The following is a 14,500-nucleotide window of genomic DNA, read 5'->3' on the forward strand; positions in this document are numbered from 1 at the left end:
ACACGTGAAGAAAATGGTGCCATTAAAAGGCAATTATTCAAGTGGTGTGAGTCAGCCATGCCACTCCTGGCAATGCCAAGCAGGAGAAGGGAGTGGTGTGGGGAGTTCTCTCTCCCCGCCCCCCCCGTCTCTTAAACAAAGCTCAGGCTGGATAGCAGAGCTTGCACCTGCATGTGGACGATGTACAGTAAGGGCCTGGACTGCCAAATTCCTTTGTCTGAGCAGCATCAGGAATGGGGGCAGTAGCATCAGACCAGAAAGGGGGAATCCAAAGATTCTTTAAGCTGGTGCTATATTTGACCTTCACCAGATTTCAGCTGCTTCTCGGGAGGTTCCAGGTTCCCCTGTCTGGCCACCTGTGGGGTGTATGGTGAATTAAAGGCAAGTACGTGCTGGAGTCCGCAAGGCCCCTGAGCTCTGTTGGGGCATCAGCACTTCATCTGTGCTGCCCTGGGCTGCTCCCTGCCGCCTTTCTCTAGCATACTTTCACTGAAGACCAAAATGCTTTCATTTCTGGAATATTGTTCATGGTTGTTTTTCTTCTAAGGCTACTTGGTCTGCTGCCATGGCAGCCAGCCCTGCGTTGCCCACTTCACGTGGAGGGAGGTGTGAAGGAGACAGGACAGACCCTGCTTCCAGCTCATCCTCTGGGCTCTGGCCTGAGTAGGGGTGGGTGGTCACTGTGGAGATGTATGCTGAAGCTATAAGCTCATCTCTCAGATCTTCCTCCTTTTGTTGCTAGGGAGGCTACAGCGAAAGGACAGTGGCAGGATCTGAAATGGGAAGGGAGCAAAGACCAGGGCACAACCACAAGAACCCCAAAGGTGGATTTGGGTTCAGGAGCACTTTTGCAAGTGGAAAGAAAACTCAGAAAGATCACAAAGGCTGATTTGTTTTGTGCTGGAGATGGGCCAGCTCTAATTCTCACATCTTTTCCCTTTCTGAGCAGAGTGGAATCCCCTCCAATATTGATAAAACAAAGGAGGGACAATTTCAATAGCCTTTGGATATTAGTAATTTTGAAATGTGGCTGAATTTAGACAGCAGCGGTGTGGCTCATGTCTGTTTCACGTTCCTAACCAGAGGGAGGTTCCTTTTAATTGGTGGCATTTTTGTCTACTATTCAGCTTGTCAAATTTGAAAGAGACAGAAGTTCAGTCTCTGCTTTGGGCAGGAGGAGGCAGAGCTGTCAAGAGTGGTGGCCTTCAGAGCCAGGCCCTTTGGAGGAAGTGGGCATGTGGCATATGTCAAGGGTCTTAGACTGGCTGAAGAGGCATCAGCCAGACTGGACAGAAGGGAGCGGTGGTTTTTCAGGGTATCAGGTCAAGTGGGAGGGCAGAAGCAGGCTACCGGATCTGAGGGTGAGTTAGTCGGGTTGTGGAGACAACAGGCTCTCTGGATGTGCAGACAGAAACAGACTAGAGTGACTGTGCATGGGAAAATGCATCCCATCTTGGTTCAGGTAAACACGGGCAAGAAAGTCTGAGCCCTAAGCAGTTAGTTTGCATGGCTTCACCTGGAGAGTTGGGGCTCTCCGGGCCACAGCATGTTAATTCTAGGGAAGATGTCTGCCCTCTACTTTCATGTTAAGTATTTTTAATGGTGCTTCCTGGACTGGCAGTGGGGGAACTGACTGAAGGGCTCCTTACCCTGAGTTTTGCCACTAACAGGCAGCCCAGGTGAGGGTTAAGCCAGTGGGCATAGCCAGCCCTGGCTTGGTAACCTGACTGCCACTTAGGAGCTGTGCAACTTTTGGGTAGTTACTCAACTCCTAAGCCTCAGCTTCCTCATGTAGAACGTGAGGCTGGTGACTCTACCTGCTCCTTGGAGGGAGTTAAATCAGGTAGTAAAGCTATTAGCACTAAGCCTGGCTTAGAAACAGCACTTACTATGTTTATAGGAGTAAAATACGATCTTTATTCCTTCTGGTCCAGAGCTTTCATGAGGGTCAAGTGCTGTTGGGAGGGGAGCATTGTTAGATGAGCCGCAATCCCTGATATTGAAGAATTCACCAAGTCCTATGGAGTGGTAGTTTGGAAGTTCAGAACTCTACCCCTAAAGGCAAGAGTAGCTCTTTAGTTGAAATTGCCACGGGTCTGAAATACTATTTTTTTAAAAAAGATTTTATTTATTTGTTTGTCACACAGAGAAAGAACGTGCACATGAGCAGGGAGAGTGGCAGGCAGAGGAAGAGGGAGAAGCAGGCTCCCTGTTAAGCAGGGAACCTGATGCTGGTCTCGATCCCAAGACCCTGGGATCATGACCTGAGTTGAAGGCAGATGCTTAATCAACTGAGCCACGCAGGTGTCCCTGAAATACTATTTTTAAAAGGGCTAGTGAGGCGAGAGAACAGGTGGGAAGTAGGTTATTATATCTTATAGATGAGTTTTATAGTGAAAATGCCCAAACCTGTGACAAGACACCCACTGGTGGGAATCACCAAGCTGAGGGCTTCTCTCTGCATGGGACGAGGGTGGAGGAGATGTCACCCTGGGGAGCAGGACTGCTGTTCCTCCATCAGAGCTACTGCAGTGAGTGGCTGCAAGTCCAGGGTGGTTTAATCCTGACTTTGGATGCATGTGCTTTCCTTTGTGTCCCCCAGGGTGCAGGTCCCAGTGAGATGAGCTCTGGTGGGTGAGAGAGAAGGTGGGAGAATTCTCACCAAACTGCCCCATCTGCCAGTATCGGCACTTACTGGCAACAAAAATAGATTTAAATGTTTATGAATTGTGGGGTCCTCATGGGCAAAGGCCTGAGTGTTAGCTGGCAGTAGAACTCAATGGAAGTGAGCCATTTTTGTGGATGATATGATTAATACAAAAGAGAAACCCTGTGATGACAATCAAAGTTATGACTTCAGCACATCAACTCTGTAATCTGCCCCCTTAGTCTTTAATGTGGTCCTATTTATTTCTCTACTTAAATATTTTCAGCATCCCTCCTGAAAATAAGAATAATGATAATACAAAATTAATAATATTCATCATAATGGTGGTAATAGCCATTTTTCAGTGTCTACCATATGCCACAGTCTTTGTTAGATGCTTTTTATCTACATCATCTCTAAACCTCACAGTGAGTCTGTGAGAACGTTTCCCCTGTTTCACAAATGAGGAAATGGTGGTTCAGGGAGGATATGCAACTTTACACTCAAAAATCTTGTTGGCAAGCAACCAAACGTGGATTTGAACAAATGTCTTTTTCCTCTGAAGAGCCTTACATGGTTTTTGGGATCTTTGAGTCAGGAGCTATTTTGGTGTTATAAGAAATGGAATGGAACGAAGAAGTTACTCTTGGCCATGAAGCCTCAGGTTTCTCTGGCTTTTCAGGCTGTGTTCCTGAAATCTGTTCTTGCGAAGCAGAAAGCAGCAGAGGGGAAGGCTTCACGTTTGCATCTAAAGATCCTAAAAAAGGCCATTCCTTCCACCTTGAGAAACGTTTTGGGACCTGCTGTTTTCCCTCCGTCTCCCCTCCTTCCATCTGGGGCCTGAGCTTTGTATACCCTTCTCTCCCTGCATTTCGCTGCCTCCTTCCGTTATGTTGCATATTCCCAAGCAAACCCCACTGAAGCCCCTTGTATATATCTTCTCATGCCTACTGGTAGTAATATTTTTCTCCATGCCAGCAAAAAGAATTGGAACCTATTGGGTTTGAGCCCATTTCCCTCCACTCTAATCCTATCCATTTTAAAATTTTTAACTCTTATAGAACCACCCTGAAGATTTCCTTATAATCCCTTTGTCTTCTCAAATCCTGTATTGCTTTTTACTACCCAAATTATACTTGCCGCCTGTGCCTTACATATTTGTATGCATGTTTCTCTTCTCACTCAATAGCTCATAAAGATTTGGAAGACAGGAGTTGTGCCCTCTGTTATCCCAGTGCCTCACACATAGTAGATGCTCAGTAATCATTATTGAATAAACAAAAGCTCTCCCCCTCTAAATTCCTTTTGTTTATTGTACCTAGCTACACCTCTGAGTCTCACGCTGTCACTACTACCAGATGTAAATAGATTTATTGCTATATAGAGACCTGGGACAGCAAATGAGAATCTGATCAAACTCCTTTTCTAATACTGCCTCCAACTTCCCTCTGGGCTTCTTTAGTAAAATACAGGTAGCACTGTCCTTTGTGAATACTGAAGAGTGATAGGTTATTCACATCTTCAGTGTTTGCTTTGGGATGTGCCATTGTGGGGAACACTGAGGAAGTTTTCATTCCGGTAAGTTTCAAATTCAGGAAATCAAACTCCTTTCTTCCCCTGCTCTTCTCTCCCTCCTCAGAATGCCCCAGGGCCTCAGAATGTAGTACAGTCAACATGTCCCAGATTGGGGGTCACCACACATTGGCTCCCATTAGACAGTGGGGACTGACCAGTTACTAACTGATCGAGGGCCCTGCTCTGTCTCTGCACTAGTTGCTGATTCAGCACCATGGACAAGGCTAAAGAAAGGTAGTCTGGTTTTCCTAGTTCTTACCAGCTCACCTGTACTTTTGAAGACCAGAGAAGCTGAGAATTCTATTCTAAGCAAGTGAGAGAAGGGAACAAATGGCAGCCTGGGAATTCCACTCTTTGAATCATAAATCAGGTTCTCTAGTTGTCTAAAGTGACCTAAACGGAGAGTTCTCTTTTCTTGGAGAAAAGGCCTATGCACAAACCAGGCTGACACTTGCCTACTAATTGCTTTCCACTGGAATTTAACTTATTCAGGTTTTCCATTTGGGCCTTGTAGATTTCAGAGGGGTCTTTATTGCCATTTTACTGCATATGGGCCTATTCCAATCGATATTCTTATATAAAACAGTGGAAAAAGCCATGATATTCTCTTCTTCCTTTGAATTTCTTTTTTAGTATACACATTTTTATATTCTGCCTTTAAAGCTATTTCTGCTACACAGCTGTTTTACCGAGACTCAGACTCCTACGGGCCCCACTCGGTCCGACACGTACCTTGAATATCCTTTCACAGTGTTTGATTTCTGCAGTCGGTTGTATAATGAGGAAGGAGTGTGCAGTGAGTTTGGAGATTCCTATTAACCAGGTCACCCATGAATCTATTTTTGTGCACTTCTTTATTAGAAATAGCAGGGAACATGATGATATTTAAACACAACTACTTATAGAAGCTCGGCTTAAAAAAATACATCTTAGTAGGTTTTCTTTTCCCATTTGGCATTTCAAAATGTTGTACTACATTTTCCCATCATCAAAACACCTCTCCTCCATTTGCATTCTGGGATGTGAGTAGAGACCATTACACATGACGGTGTACATTTTAGATGGCCATTTGGATTTGTGATCCTCCACTTGACTAGACCATACCTGAAATGCTCCTTCTGTTCTTGGCACTGCCTTTGAAGAGGAGCTGTACAGACCAAGATGATAAGTCAGGATGGGGTTGAGAACAGATAGAAAAGAGCTATCTTCAAGCACTTGAAAGAGGATATCTCATGAAAAAGGAGAGTAGAATTTTTCTGTGTCGCACCCAAAGACAGAATGAATGAGTGAAGCTACAGTGGGACAGATTTTGATTCAACCTGAAAAATACCTAACCGCTAGAGTTGCCAGACTCTTTGGAACAGGTTGCCATGTTAGGTAGTGAGTCTCCAGGCACTGCAGGTGCTAGACTCCAGGCTGGCTGAGCTTTTTGCCAGGAATGAGCCTTCCAGAAATAACAGATACACTTCACCTAGGAGAATCAGAACTCCTTACTATCTGGCATTATCGTTGGTACTCAGGGCATTGGAAAACCAGAGCTACCATTGTTTCTTAGGAGCAAAACCTGTGAATCCTTTTGAATTGTGAAAATCAAATGCTCTGAATGGGCCCTTACAACCAAGGACAAAGACAGAAAGTGAGTTTGTAGTTGTTGAGGCAGACAGCTTTTCAGATAGATATTTTATTTTGTAGCCCAGCTATTTAAATGGTTTAAAAAATCACTTAAGATGTACCACTGTCCTTTATTTTGTTGTATTGGTCAAGACTTGGCCAACCTTAGTATATCAGTAAGAATGTAATGATGATCCCTTTCAAATGAAGAGAGTTTTACAGTTTATGTAGTACCTTCTCCTATATTTCTCCTTTTGATTTTTACCACAATTCTCTAAAAAGGTATGGCTAATATTTTATCTCAATTTGTGTAGGAGAAAGCTAAGACCTAGAAGGTTTAGTGACTCATCCAATATCACATGTCTGGCAAGTAGCATGAGACCTAAGATGGATTTGGAGTGTGGAAATTGGAATCATGCAAACCAGGCAGGATATATGGCCATGCCAATAATCAATGATGTGACTTCAAACAGTCTCACAGATAAAATGAGGACGTGGGAGCAGAATGAATGCCAAGGTTCCCACCACATCCCTATTGTCTGAAATTCTCTTGCCTCCCCATATGTATGCTGTCTGGCATAGTCCTTACTTTTTACCTGGATGGTAGGAGGTAAAATGAAGTGGAGCTTGTGGGTTGGAGGAAAGCATTCACCTGTGCTGGTGTGCATTTCTATGGTGGTAACATTATGCTTCAGATGCTATGAGATAACTTCGTGACAGATCACTTTCAGAAGCTTGAGACTCTTGGCTGCATTTCAATTCAGGATTTGGAACTTGACGAAATGTTTATTTACTTTTGTGGGCTCAATTGTGGTGCAGAATGATGGAGGTGGCTTTTATGAGTATCAGTAGCCATGAACGTGGAAGAGTGAGCATGAGGTGAGGGCTCCTCACTTTAAAAGGTATAAGCTTGTAAGAGAAGTTATAGTTTAGCCCGATTTTATTTTTTAATTCTGTAAGTATAGCCATTGAACTCAAAACTAAATTTTATATTTCTTATAAGTTTCTTTTTTAAAAAATATTTTATTTATTTGACACAAAGAGAAAGATAGAGAGCACAATCAGGAAAATAGGGAGAAGCAGACTCCCCACTGAGCAAGGAGCCCAAGGTGGTGCTTGATCCCAGGACCCTGGGATCATGACCTGAGCCAAAGGCAGATGCTTAACTGACTGAGCACCCAGGTGCCCCTGCTTATAGGGTTCTTGACAAAGCTAACTTGTTTCCATGTATTAAAAAAGTAATATATATTCATTGTAGAAAATTAAAAAATAAACAAAATTACGTAAGCGATTACGTACAATCTCAGAGATAACTGCTGTTAACACTTTGTCAAAACTTCCTGGAATTGGGGCACCTGGGTGGCTCAGTTGGTTGAGTGGCTGCTTTCTGCTCAGGTCATGATCACAGGGGCCTGGGATCGAGCCCCACGTTGAGCTCCATGTTCGGTGGGGAGCCTGCTTCTCCCTCTCCCTCTGCCTGATGCTCCCCCTGCTTATGCTCTCTCTCTCTGTCAAATAAATAAATAAAATCTTAAAAAAAAAAACTTCCTGGAATGCTTTTCTATGCACCTAGACATATTTTTAAACAGATTTAGTATACTATTGTATGTACTGATTTGTAAACCCTTTTGTTAATGGTAAGTGTTTTCCTATCTCATTAAATGTTCTCTTAAAGAAGAATTTGACTTGCACTTGGATTTGGGAGGCGCTTTGTGTTCTAGTATGTGGATGTTTCAAAATTTATTCATTCTCTTTTTGTTGCATATATTGAACACTTACAATATTTTGTTAACATAAATCACATATGAAAATACCCTCTCACATAAATCCTTGGCGGTGCATTAGATCTAAGTCTGATTTGTCAGAAAGAGAAAACTAAAGGTGCATTTCTGTTTTGTAGGGTACCAGCAATTCTATTGGGCACTTATGAGAAAATATACACTCTACACTTACCGTGGTTAACTGACATGGTATCACCTATGGTGTAGGGAGGTCTCCCCCACTGCTCCCATCATGGGGTCTGCCACTGTGCTCCTGGCTTTTTCTCACAGTTAATGTCCTGCATAAACTTCAAAGCAGTGGACTCATTTCTCTTTTCTGTTGATTCTCCTTTAGCCTGATGAAGTCCTCCGATATCGATCAGGATTTATTTACAGACAGTTACTGCAAGGTGTGCAGTGCACAACTGATATCTGAGTCTCAGCGCGTGGCTCATTACGAGGTAAGGAGAGCTTTTCCCACTCGGTATTTTCAGGGAATGTGGACTGTGGTTGTGGGACTTGAGTACAGCTCCTTTTGGTCTCGGGGCAGGTTTTAAGAGCCACAGGGCTTGAGCTGGGACAAATGTGCATGTGTAGGGTTGGGACTGAGGCTTAGGGACATCAGTCTCGGCTCTGGCTGCTTCTCGGATTCCTTTTATTTTTTTTTTTTTTTGGTAGCTCAGGTCCTGGAGACTCAGTGGGCTTTCTCTACTTGTTAAATCTGTCATTGCTCATCCCTGAAGTTCCTTTCAGGGACACAGGGCAGGATGCATTAGTGCCAGCTTCCCTTTCCTTCTATGACCCTGAAGATAAGCTCAGAGGCCGTTTGTTAATCACTGTCTGGAGAGAGGGCAGCATCAGTGAATCAGCACCAAACTCCTTCCACGTGATGGCTGCTGCCCTAAATGTGTTTATCAGCATAAAGACTTCACCTGTAAAGTTATAACAAAGTTTTAAAATCCAAATACTCTTAAAGGACCTAATTCGGTGGCTTTGGCTCTTTAGGATGGATGAACAAATAAATGACTGTCTTTCAATCTTCTATTGAGAAGAGAATAAGAGAAGAGAGGCTGGCCAATGTCTGGGGAGGGAACAAGGTGCTTGCCCTGGAGACAGCGGGAAGCTGGGGAGCCCCCAGACACTGAGTGTTGCCCAGGGCATATTCGCTTTTAGAAAGAACATATACCAGTGGGAACATGAGTTTTCAAGTGTAATAACTTGTGAGTAATTTTAGATTGAAGGGCTTAGCCAGCAATTTTCTTTTTGTCTGACAAGTCTGACAAATGCCAGTTGTCACTGTCACTCACCAGGCTCCTCTGAGCCTCCAGTTCCTCTGTGCCCAAGGAAGAAAACAATATTAACATGCACACATACACACCCAAAAACAATAAACTGACCCTGTGTACATCTCAGGATTTTGTGTGGACCAAATGAGACCTATTGAAATAGTATTTGTTAAAATAAATTGGAAGCTGTAAAGTGTACCACAGCACTCACAATTATATTGCTTTTCATTATTAACTCCATTGCAGCAATATTCTGATGAAGGTAAATAAAACTTGCTCTTCTGAGAAAACTTTTAAAAATCAGAACCTCTGAAAAAAGTTAGCGTATTCTTTTGTCAGCAGGCAATCAAGTGTTAGAAATAAATGTGAACTTGAAAGGATGATCTCAAATGGAAGATATCCATGTTTTGAAGTTAAGAACTTTCTAATTTCTGTGTATATTGCTTTGTAAACACACATGGTTTTATTAATACGATTTTCCCAGTTCAGAAAAATCAGGGGATTTGTTCCTGCTCCCACATTGTATAGCTTCCTATTAGCCCTTTATGTTCTCCCTTTATTAGACTTTTTATGTTCATTTTTAATCATCTTACTAGATTCTTGAGGACAGAAACAGAGTTTTATTCATTTGATCTTCCATAATTCCTGGAACAGTGCCTGCACATCCCAGATGCACACTTAGCATCTGTTTACAAAAATATCCTGGTGGCACAGTCCAGCACTGCTTTATTGTTACCTGAGCTAGAAAAGTAATGTCAGAAAATTGAAAAAAAATTTTAGAGAAAAAGATCTTAGCTGCTCAATTCAGGGTTTAGTTATTTGAACTCAAGCTTTTCTGTTAACCACTCTGCATCCTTGCCGTGACACAATTTAATTGTTTAGACGATGTGTTACTATTTGTTGCATGTAGCATAGATGAGGTAGAGAAAAGAAAGCAATTACAATAGATCTGCAATTAACAGTGTTACACATCATCAAAACAACATTAAATGCATTGCCATTAAGCATGGATGGGGACCCTGAATGATGCTTCACTCCCTGTTTCCGGGCAGAGGTGGGGCACTTCTTTCAGAGACAAACAGCATGTGTACTCTTTCTGCAAAGCAGCTAGGGATGTGAACAGCACTCATGCCTCATGAGATCTCTGGTCTTCTAGCTTCAGTCAGGAGGCTTCCCCAATCACTTCATCTCTAAGAGGATGGCTTCCATCAAGCGATTTTGAAGGCCATTTAAGAACTGGTAATCTGATCTATTCATTTGCCCCTCCTTCCATGTACACTCTCTTTGCTAAAATTGCATGAAGAGTGGGTATCTATGGGTCTGAAATCTTACTCAATTCATTGAAAATGTTGTCACACTGAGTCTCAATGCTCTATCACTGATGGATTGTTTTAACTTGATTTTACTCAACTAGAAAATTTTCCCAGCTTCCCTATGGGGAAAATCAAAAAGAACCCGCTGTGTACTTTCTGCATGTCCTGCACTATTACTGTTAGTTATTGCAGGGGATTCTGAAGCTGTGTGAGAAATCATCTCTGCCCCCAAGAAGCTCATGAACTTTGTTGGGAGGAAAAGTCATGGGTAGTTCAGTGTGGTATAAATACATATGTGATACTGAGAACGTGATCTGTAGAGTTCTGCTGCCCGCTCCTAAGGAGCTGCTGATCCGATGTGATATAAACAGAGTGTTAATTCTTCTGCCCATTTGACTTTCTGATATCTGCTACGTCATGCTGTTAACTTTTTAGATCTTTTCATATTCCAGATTCTAAAGAGTGAGTCACCACCAAGAGCTATTATGGTCAAGAAAGATTTGTTGGGAATATCACGAATTATCTAGCCCTTCATGGATGGGTTAAGTTGAGAGTTGCTGGAATGAGGTCTTGGTATCTCGAAGGAGCAATGCAGAAGCTGGGTTGGCATGAGGGAGGATTTGTGTTAGGGAAAGGAGGTGCACAGTAGTATATTAGGAGTAGTGTGGCGTCAGAATGTAAAGGAAAGGGGACTTTGTATTCTTGTGTGGCTGTTAAGCACTTGGGAACTTAACAGTATAATTGAACATTTCTGAGTGACAGTCCATTGGTGGTGGTCAAGGTGTATTGTTGGAAAAAGAACAGCCTTCATATGACTTTTGCTATGAGACGTGTGTGCCAGTTCTTTGAAGTAAAAGAGAGAAACAGAACAGATGGGTTAATGCTTAATAGCTGTATGCTCCATTTAAAAGGCTGAACCTTTGTATAGGAGGACAGAAAAACCTAATATATGTCTAATGGACCAAACTCTTCCATGCTGTATTTTTAAAATCTCTTTTTGCATATGAAATCCTGAAGTGGAAAAAATGGGAAATACAAAGACATTATTATTTTTCTTACTTGCTAAGCATTAATAACATGTTAATGTTTTGGTGGAAAATATAATTAGATGTTGTCTTTGCTCACTGAGTCAATAGAACAAGTAGGCACAGACACAGAAGGGAAGGGAAAGCTTTCACATGGGCCTTTCAACATGCCTGGCTATTATAGAGGTTAGAAATAGTTTCCAAGTGAGGCCACTTGAGTAGTTTCTTGTAGTTTTAAGTGACTAAAGAATCATTTTTCTGCAAAAGGAGAGTTGCTTACATGAGTGAAGGAGTGGTTTCCTGGCATTGTAGGAAAAAGAGGATTTGTATAGGGAACGCCACGAGAAATGAAACCAAAAGGACAGAGATGTGTTTTTTGTTGTTGTTGTTGTTGTTTTTGTCTTTTGTTTTTGTTTGTTTTTTTTTTTTTAAGTAAAGCTGAAGGAAAAATATGAATGAGTGATCTAGAAGGAAAGAGAGAACTCTTGTCAGGCAGACCCAATGAAGTCAGACATAAATGTGCCAGTCCCTACAGCTTGCCCCTTCCTGTGAATGCTAATATCCCTTGTGTTGCTGTGCCATGTATATAATTAATTGTTCCTTACAAAATCAGTGGCTCAGGTGTCCTGGCACCTTCAAACAAGATTGTAAGGTTCCTGAGGGTAGGCAAGATTCATGCACTGAGTTTCTTCAATTATTTCTACAGCACCCACCCTAGAGTTTGTCCCATGGTCTTGTGCTTGTAGGCTGTAGGTTGATGAAGAGGCTGTGGTTGGGGACTGGAGGAGGGAAACAATGGGTCACATTGAATGGAAGCATCGATGGGTATACCAGAGGAGGTACTGGTACACTTTGGGAGTCAATCTGTACTCAGGAGCTGGCCTCAAGGTATAGGCGATGGTTTCGTAGTTATAGGAAAGACAATTCTCTAAACTGATGAAAAACCCTTCAAACATTTCTGAATCTTGAAGTAATGTCAGTCCTGATAAGTGAACCCCCATTAAGCCACTCAAGAGTGGCGGAGTCCAGGATTGTTCTCTAGTCAGGGACACAACAGGCACATAGGACCTACAGAGGCATGCTGAAATGGATGTTTCCTGTTTCTCTTGTTTTGATCGTCTTCCAGTAGAACTTTGGCCTTCCCTAGCTTCTGCTTAATCCAGGGGACTAGCCAAAGGACAATCTTCTGGTCTCTGTAAGTCAGGTAGTAGATGGGATGTAAATGCTTTGTGGTTAGACACCATGAGGTGAAATTTGAGGTTCCTAATATGTGCTGATTAAAGCAGCATGCTTTTCTATACTACCATTGCCTTTAAGGATTTTTCTCCCTTCATCTCTCATACCTTCTCAACTTTGCTTTTCCTTTTTCTTTTTTCTAATTGTCCGAGTATGTATGCAGGCTGCAGCTATATTCCATGTTTGAGAGCTGTTGGTCAATGTCATGTTAGGTTTCTGCAGCCCATCAATCCTACCAGGTACTATACTAACTGCACTTGAGCTCTGTCAGGGCTCACTGGGTCAACAGCCATCCTGGACATTGCAGGTGATATGCTCCTGGAGATGCAAATGCTAATTGGATGAGGACAATGAAAGATCTTTATATCAAGCTTCCTGTGGAGATGCTTTTTTGCACTGTACATTGAGAATCATTGTTTCAGTCTCTCCAAATCTCTTACAGTCATGACATGCTTAATTTCTCCCAGATGCTGTTAATACAATTATTGGCTCATTTGCTGAGGCTAAAGCTATTCTTGTTACCCTCTGTAATGTCAGAGGACTTCAACCTATTCCCCATTGTCTACTAGTCTTTACCTCTATTTCTTGACCATTTCATTGAAGACTCTTGAGATTCTGTAAAATTTCTAACTATTCTTATATTTTTCTGTTGTTTTATTCCAGCAAGTCCAGTCGTTTTATCTTTTATCAATTATCACTAGTCAAAATAGTTCACTGGAACACCAAATGAATGGTTAACAAAGAGTCTACAATGAAGAAAACAATAGTAGGCTGAGCACTCTGGGCAATACACACATTGGCTAAGAACCACCGTCAGATGGTGTGTGCTTAATGCTCATTAGTTGAGGGTAGGTAGGGTATGCTCTGTAGCATGAGTTCTCATTTCCTTAGAGCATATGACATCACTCAGGGGATTTTAGGAACCAGGCTGCATTCCACTGGCTAGAACTCAATCACATGGTCCCACCTAGCTGTAGGAGAGGTTGGGAAAAATAATTTATATGTGCGGGAAAATGAAATGGGTTCAACAAACACATAAGATCATCTCTGCCACAGTCTATCCCTCTGTTCACCAAAAGTCCATTCCATTTTTCTTTTAACACATAGAGTACATGTTCCTTCTCCATGGGAACACCCTTACGCCTTACCCTCAGCTCAAATTTCAGGGTCTCCAGGAAGGGAGTGGGTCTCTCCATGGGATGTGGATGTGATTCTTCTTGGTCCCACAGCTTGTGAGCAAAACAGAAATGTTAATTACCTCTCCTCTTCCTCCTTTAGAGTGGTGATGACAATGGTAATATTTCTTATTCAGAAAAATGAGAAAAAGAAGACAGAGAGTAATCACTGGCCCATAGCAAAGTTGGCATCCTTCAGGGCAGGCATTAGGAAGTCCCTCTTTTCAGAGAGTGGGGGAAGTTCCCCAAATAGATTCAGATCTTCCTCTGTGAGAGGGACTTTCTTCTTCATTTTTCTTAATGAGCCCTGGTTCTGCCCTCCACAGTTCTTCCATGTCCATCGTCCTTGCCACATCTGAAATGGATTTTGGGTCCTACACCTTCCTTGGGGACTGCCAGCATTCATAGCCCACTTCCTTCCTGAGACTGATTTAAGGCATATAGAATATTCAAAACTTTTCTAATTCAAAATAATAATTGCTTTGGTGATACAATTCTCTCAGTGATATAGAAGGCTTCTGATTTGCTTTTTTTCAGAAGTCTTCATTGGTTGTCACCATGTAATTCTTTCTCTAGACACAATTTCAAGGCTACTTGTTTATTTTACTGCTTCCTCATTTCTGTGTCTCTTTCTGTTTTTCAGTTTAATGGTGGCCATCTTAAGGTTATCTAAAAGTAAGTGGAAAGATTACATTCTTAATCCAGTTTTTGCCAAAGTCCTGAGTCACAATATGCAACTGAGAAGTCTCACTTGGTCTTCAACATATAATGTCTTTTCCTATGACATCCTTCATCACTTTTTGTTACTGGAAGCAATTAGCAAATGACTTTTCTAACTAGTTCCCAAATTTCTGGAATAACTCTTCTTTTTT

The 14,500-nt window shown here is 42.1% G+C and overlaps 1 protein-coding gene across 1 annotated transcript in view; it reads left to right on the plus strand.

Annotated features, from left to right (window-relative positions):
- Nucleotides 1–7,952: 7,952 nt before the first annotated feature.
- ZMAT4 (zinc finger matrin-type 4) overlaps nucleotides 7,953–14,500 on the plus strand; it is a 223,165-nt gene continuing 216,617 nt past the window's right edge. Inside the window, exon 1 of the mRNA XM_008706305.2 lies at nucleotides 7,953–8,054. Within this exon, the coding sequence (XP_008704527.2) occupies nucleotides 7,953–8,054 (102 nt within the window). The remainder of the gene's footprint in view (nucleotides 8,055–14,500) is intronic.

Source organism: Ursus maritimus, unplaced genomic scaffold (assembly GCF_017311325.1).
Source record: "Ursus maritimus isolate PB19 unplaced genomic scaffold, ASM1731132v1 scaffold_28, whole genome shotgun sequence".
Classification (NCBI taxonomy): Eukaryota; Metazoa; Chordata; class Mammalia; order Carnivora; family Ursidae; genus Ursus; species Ursus maritimus.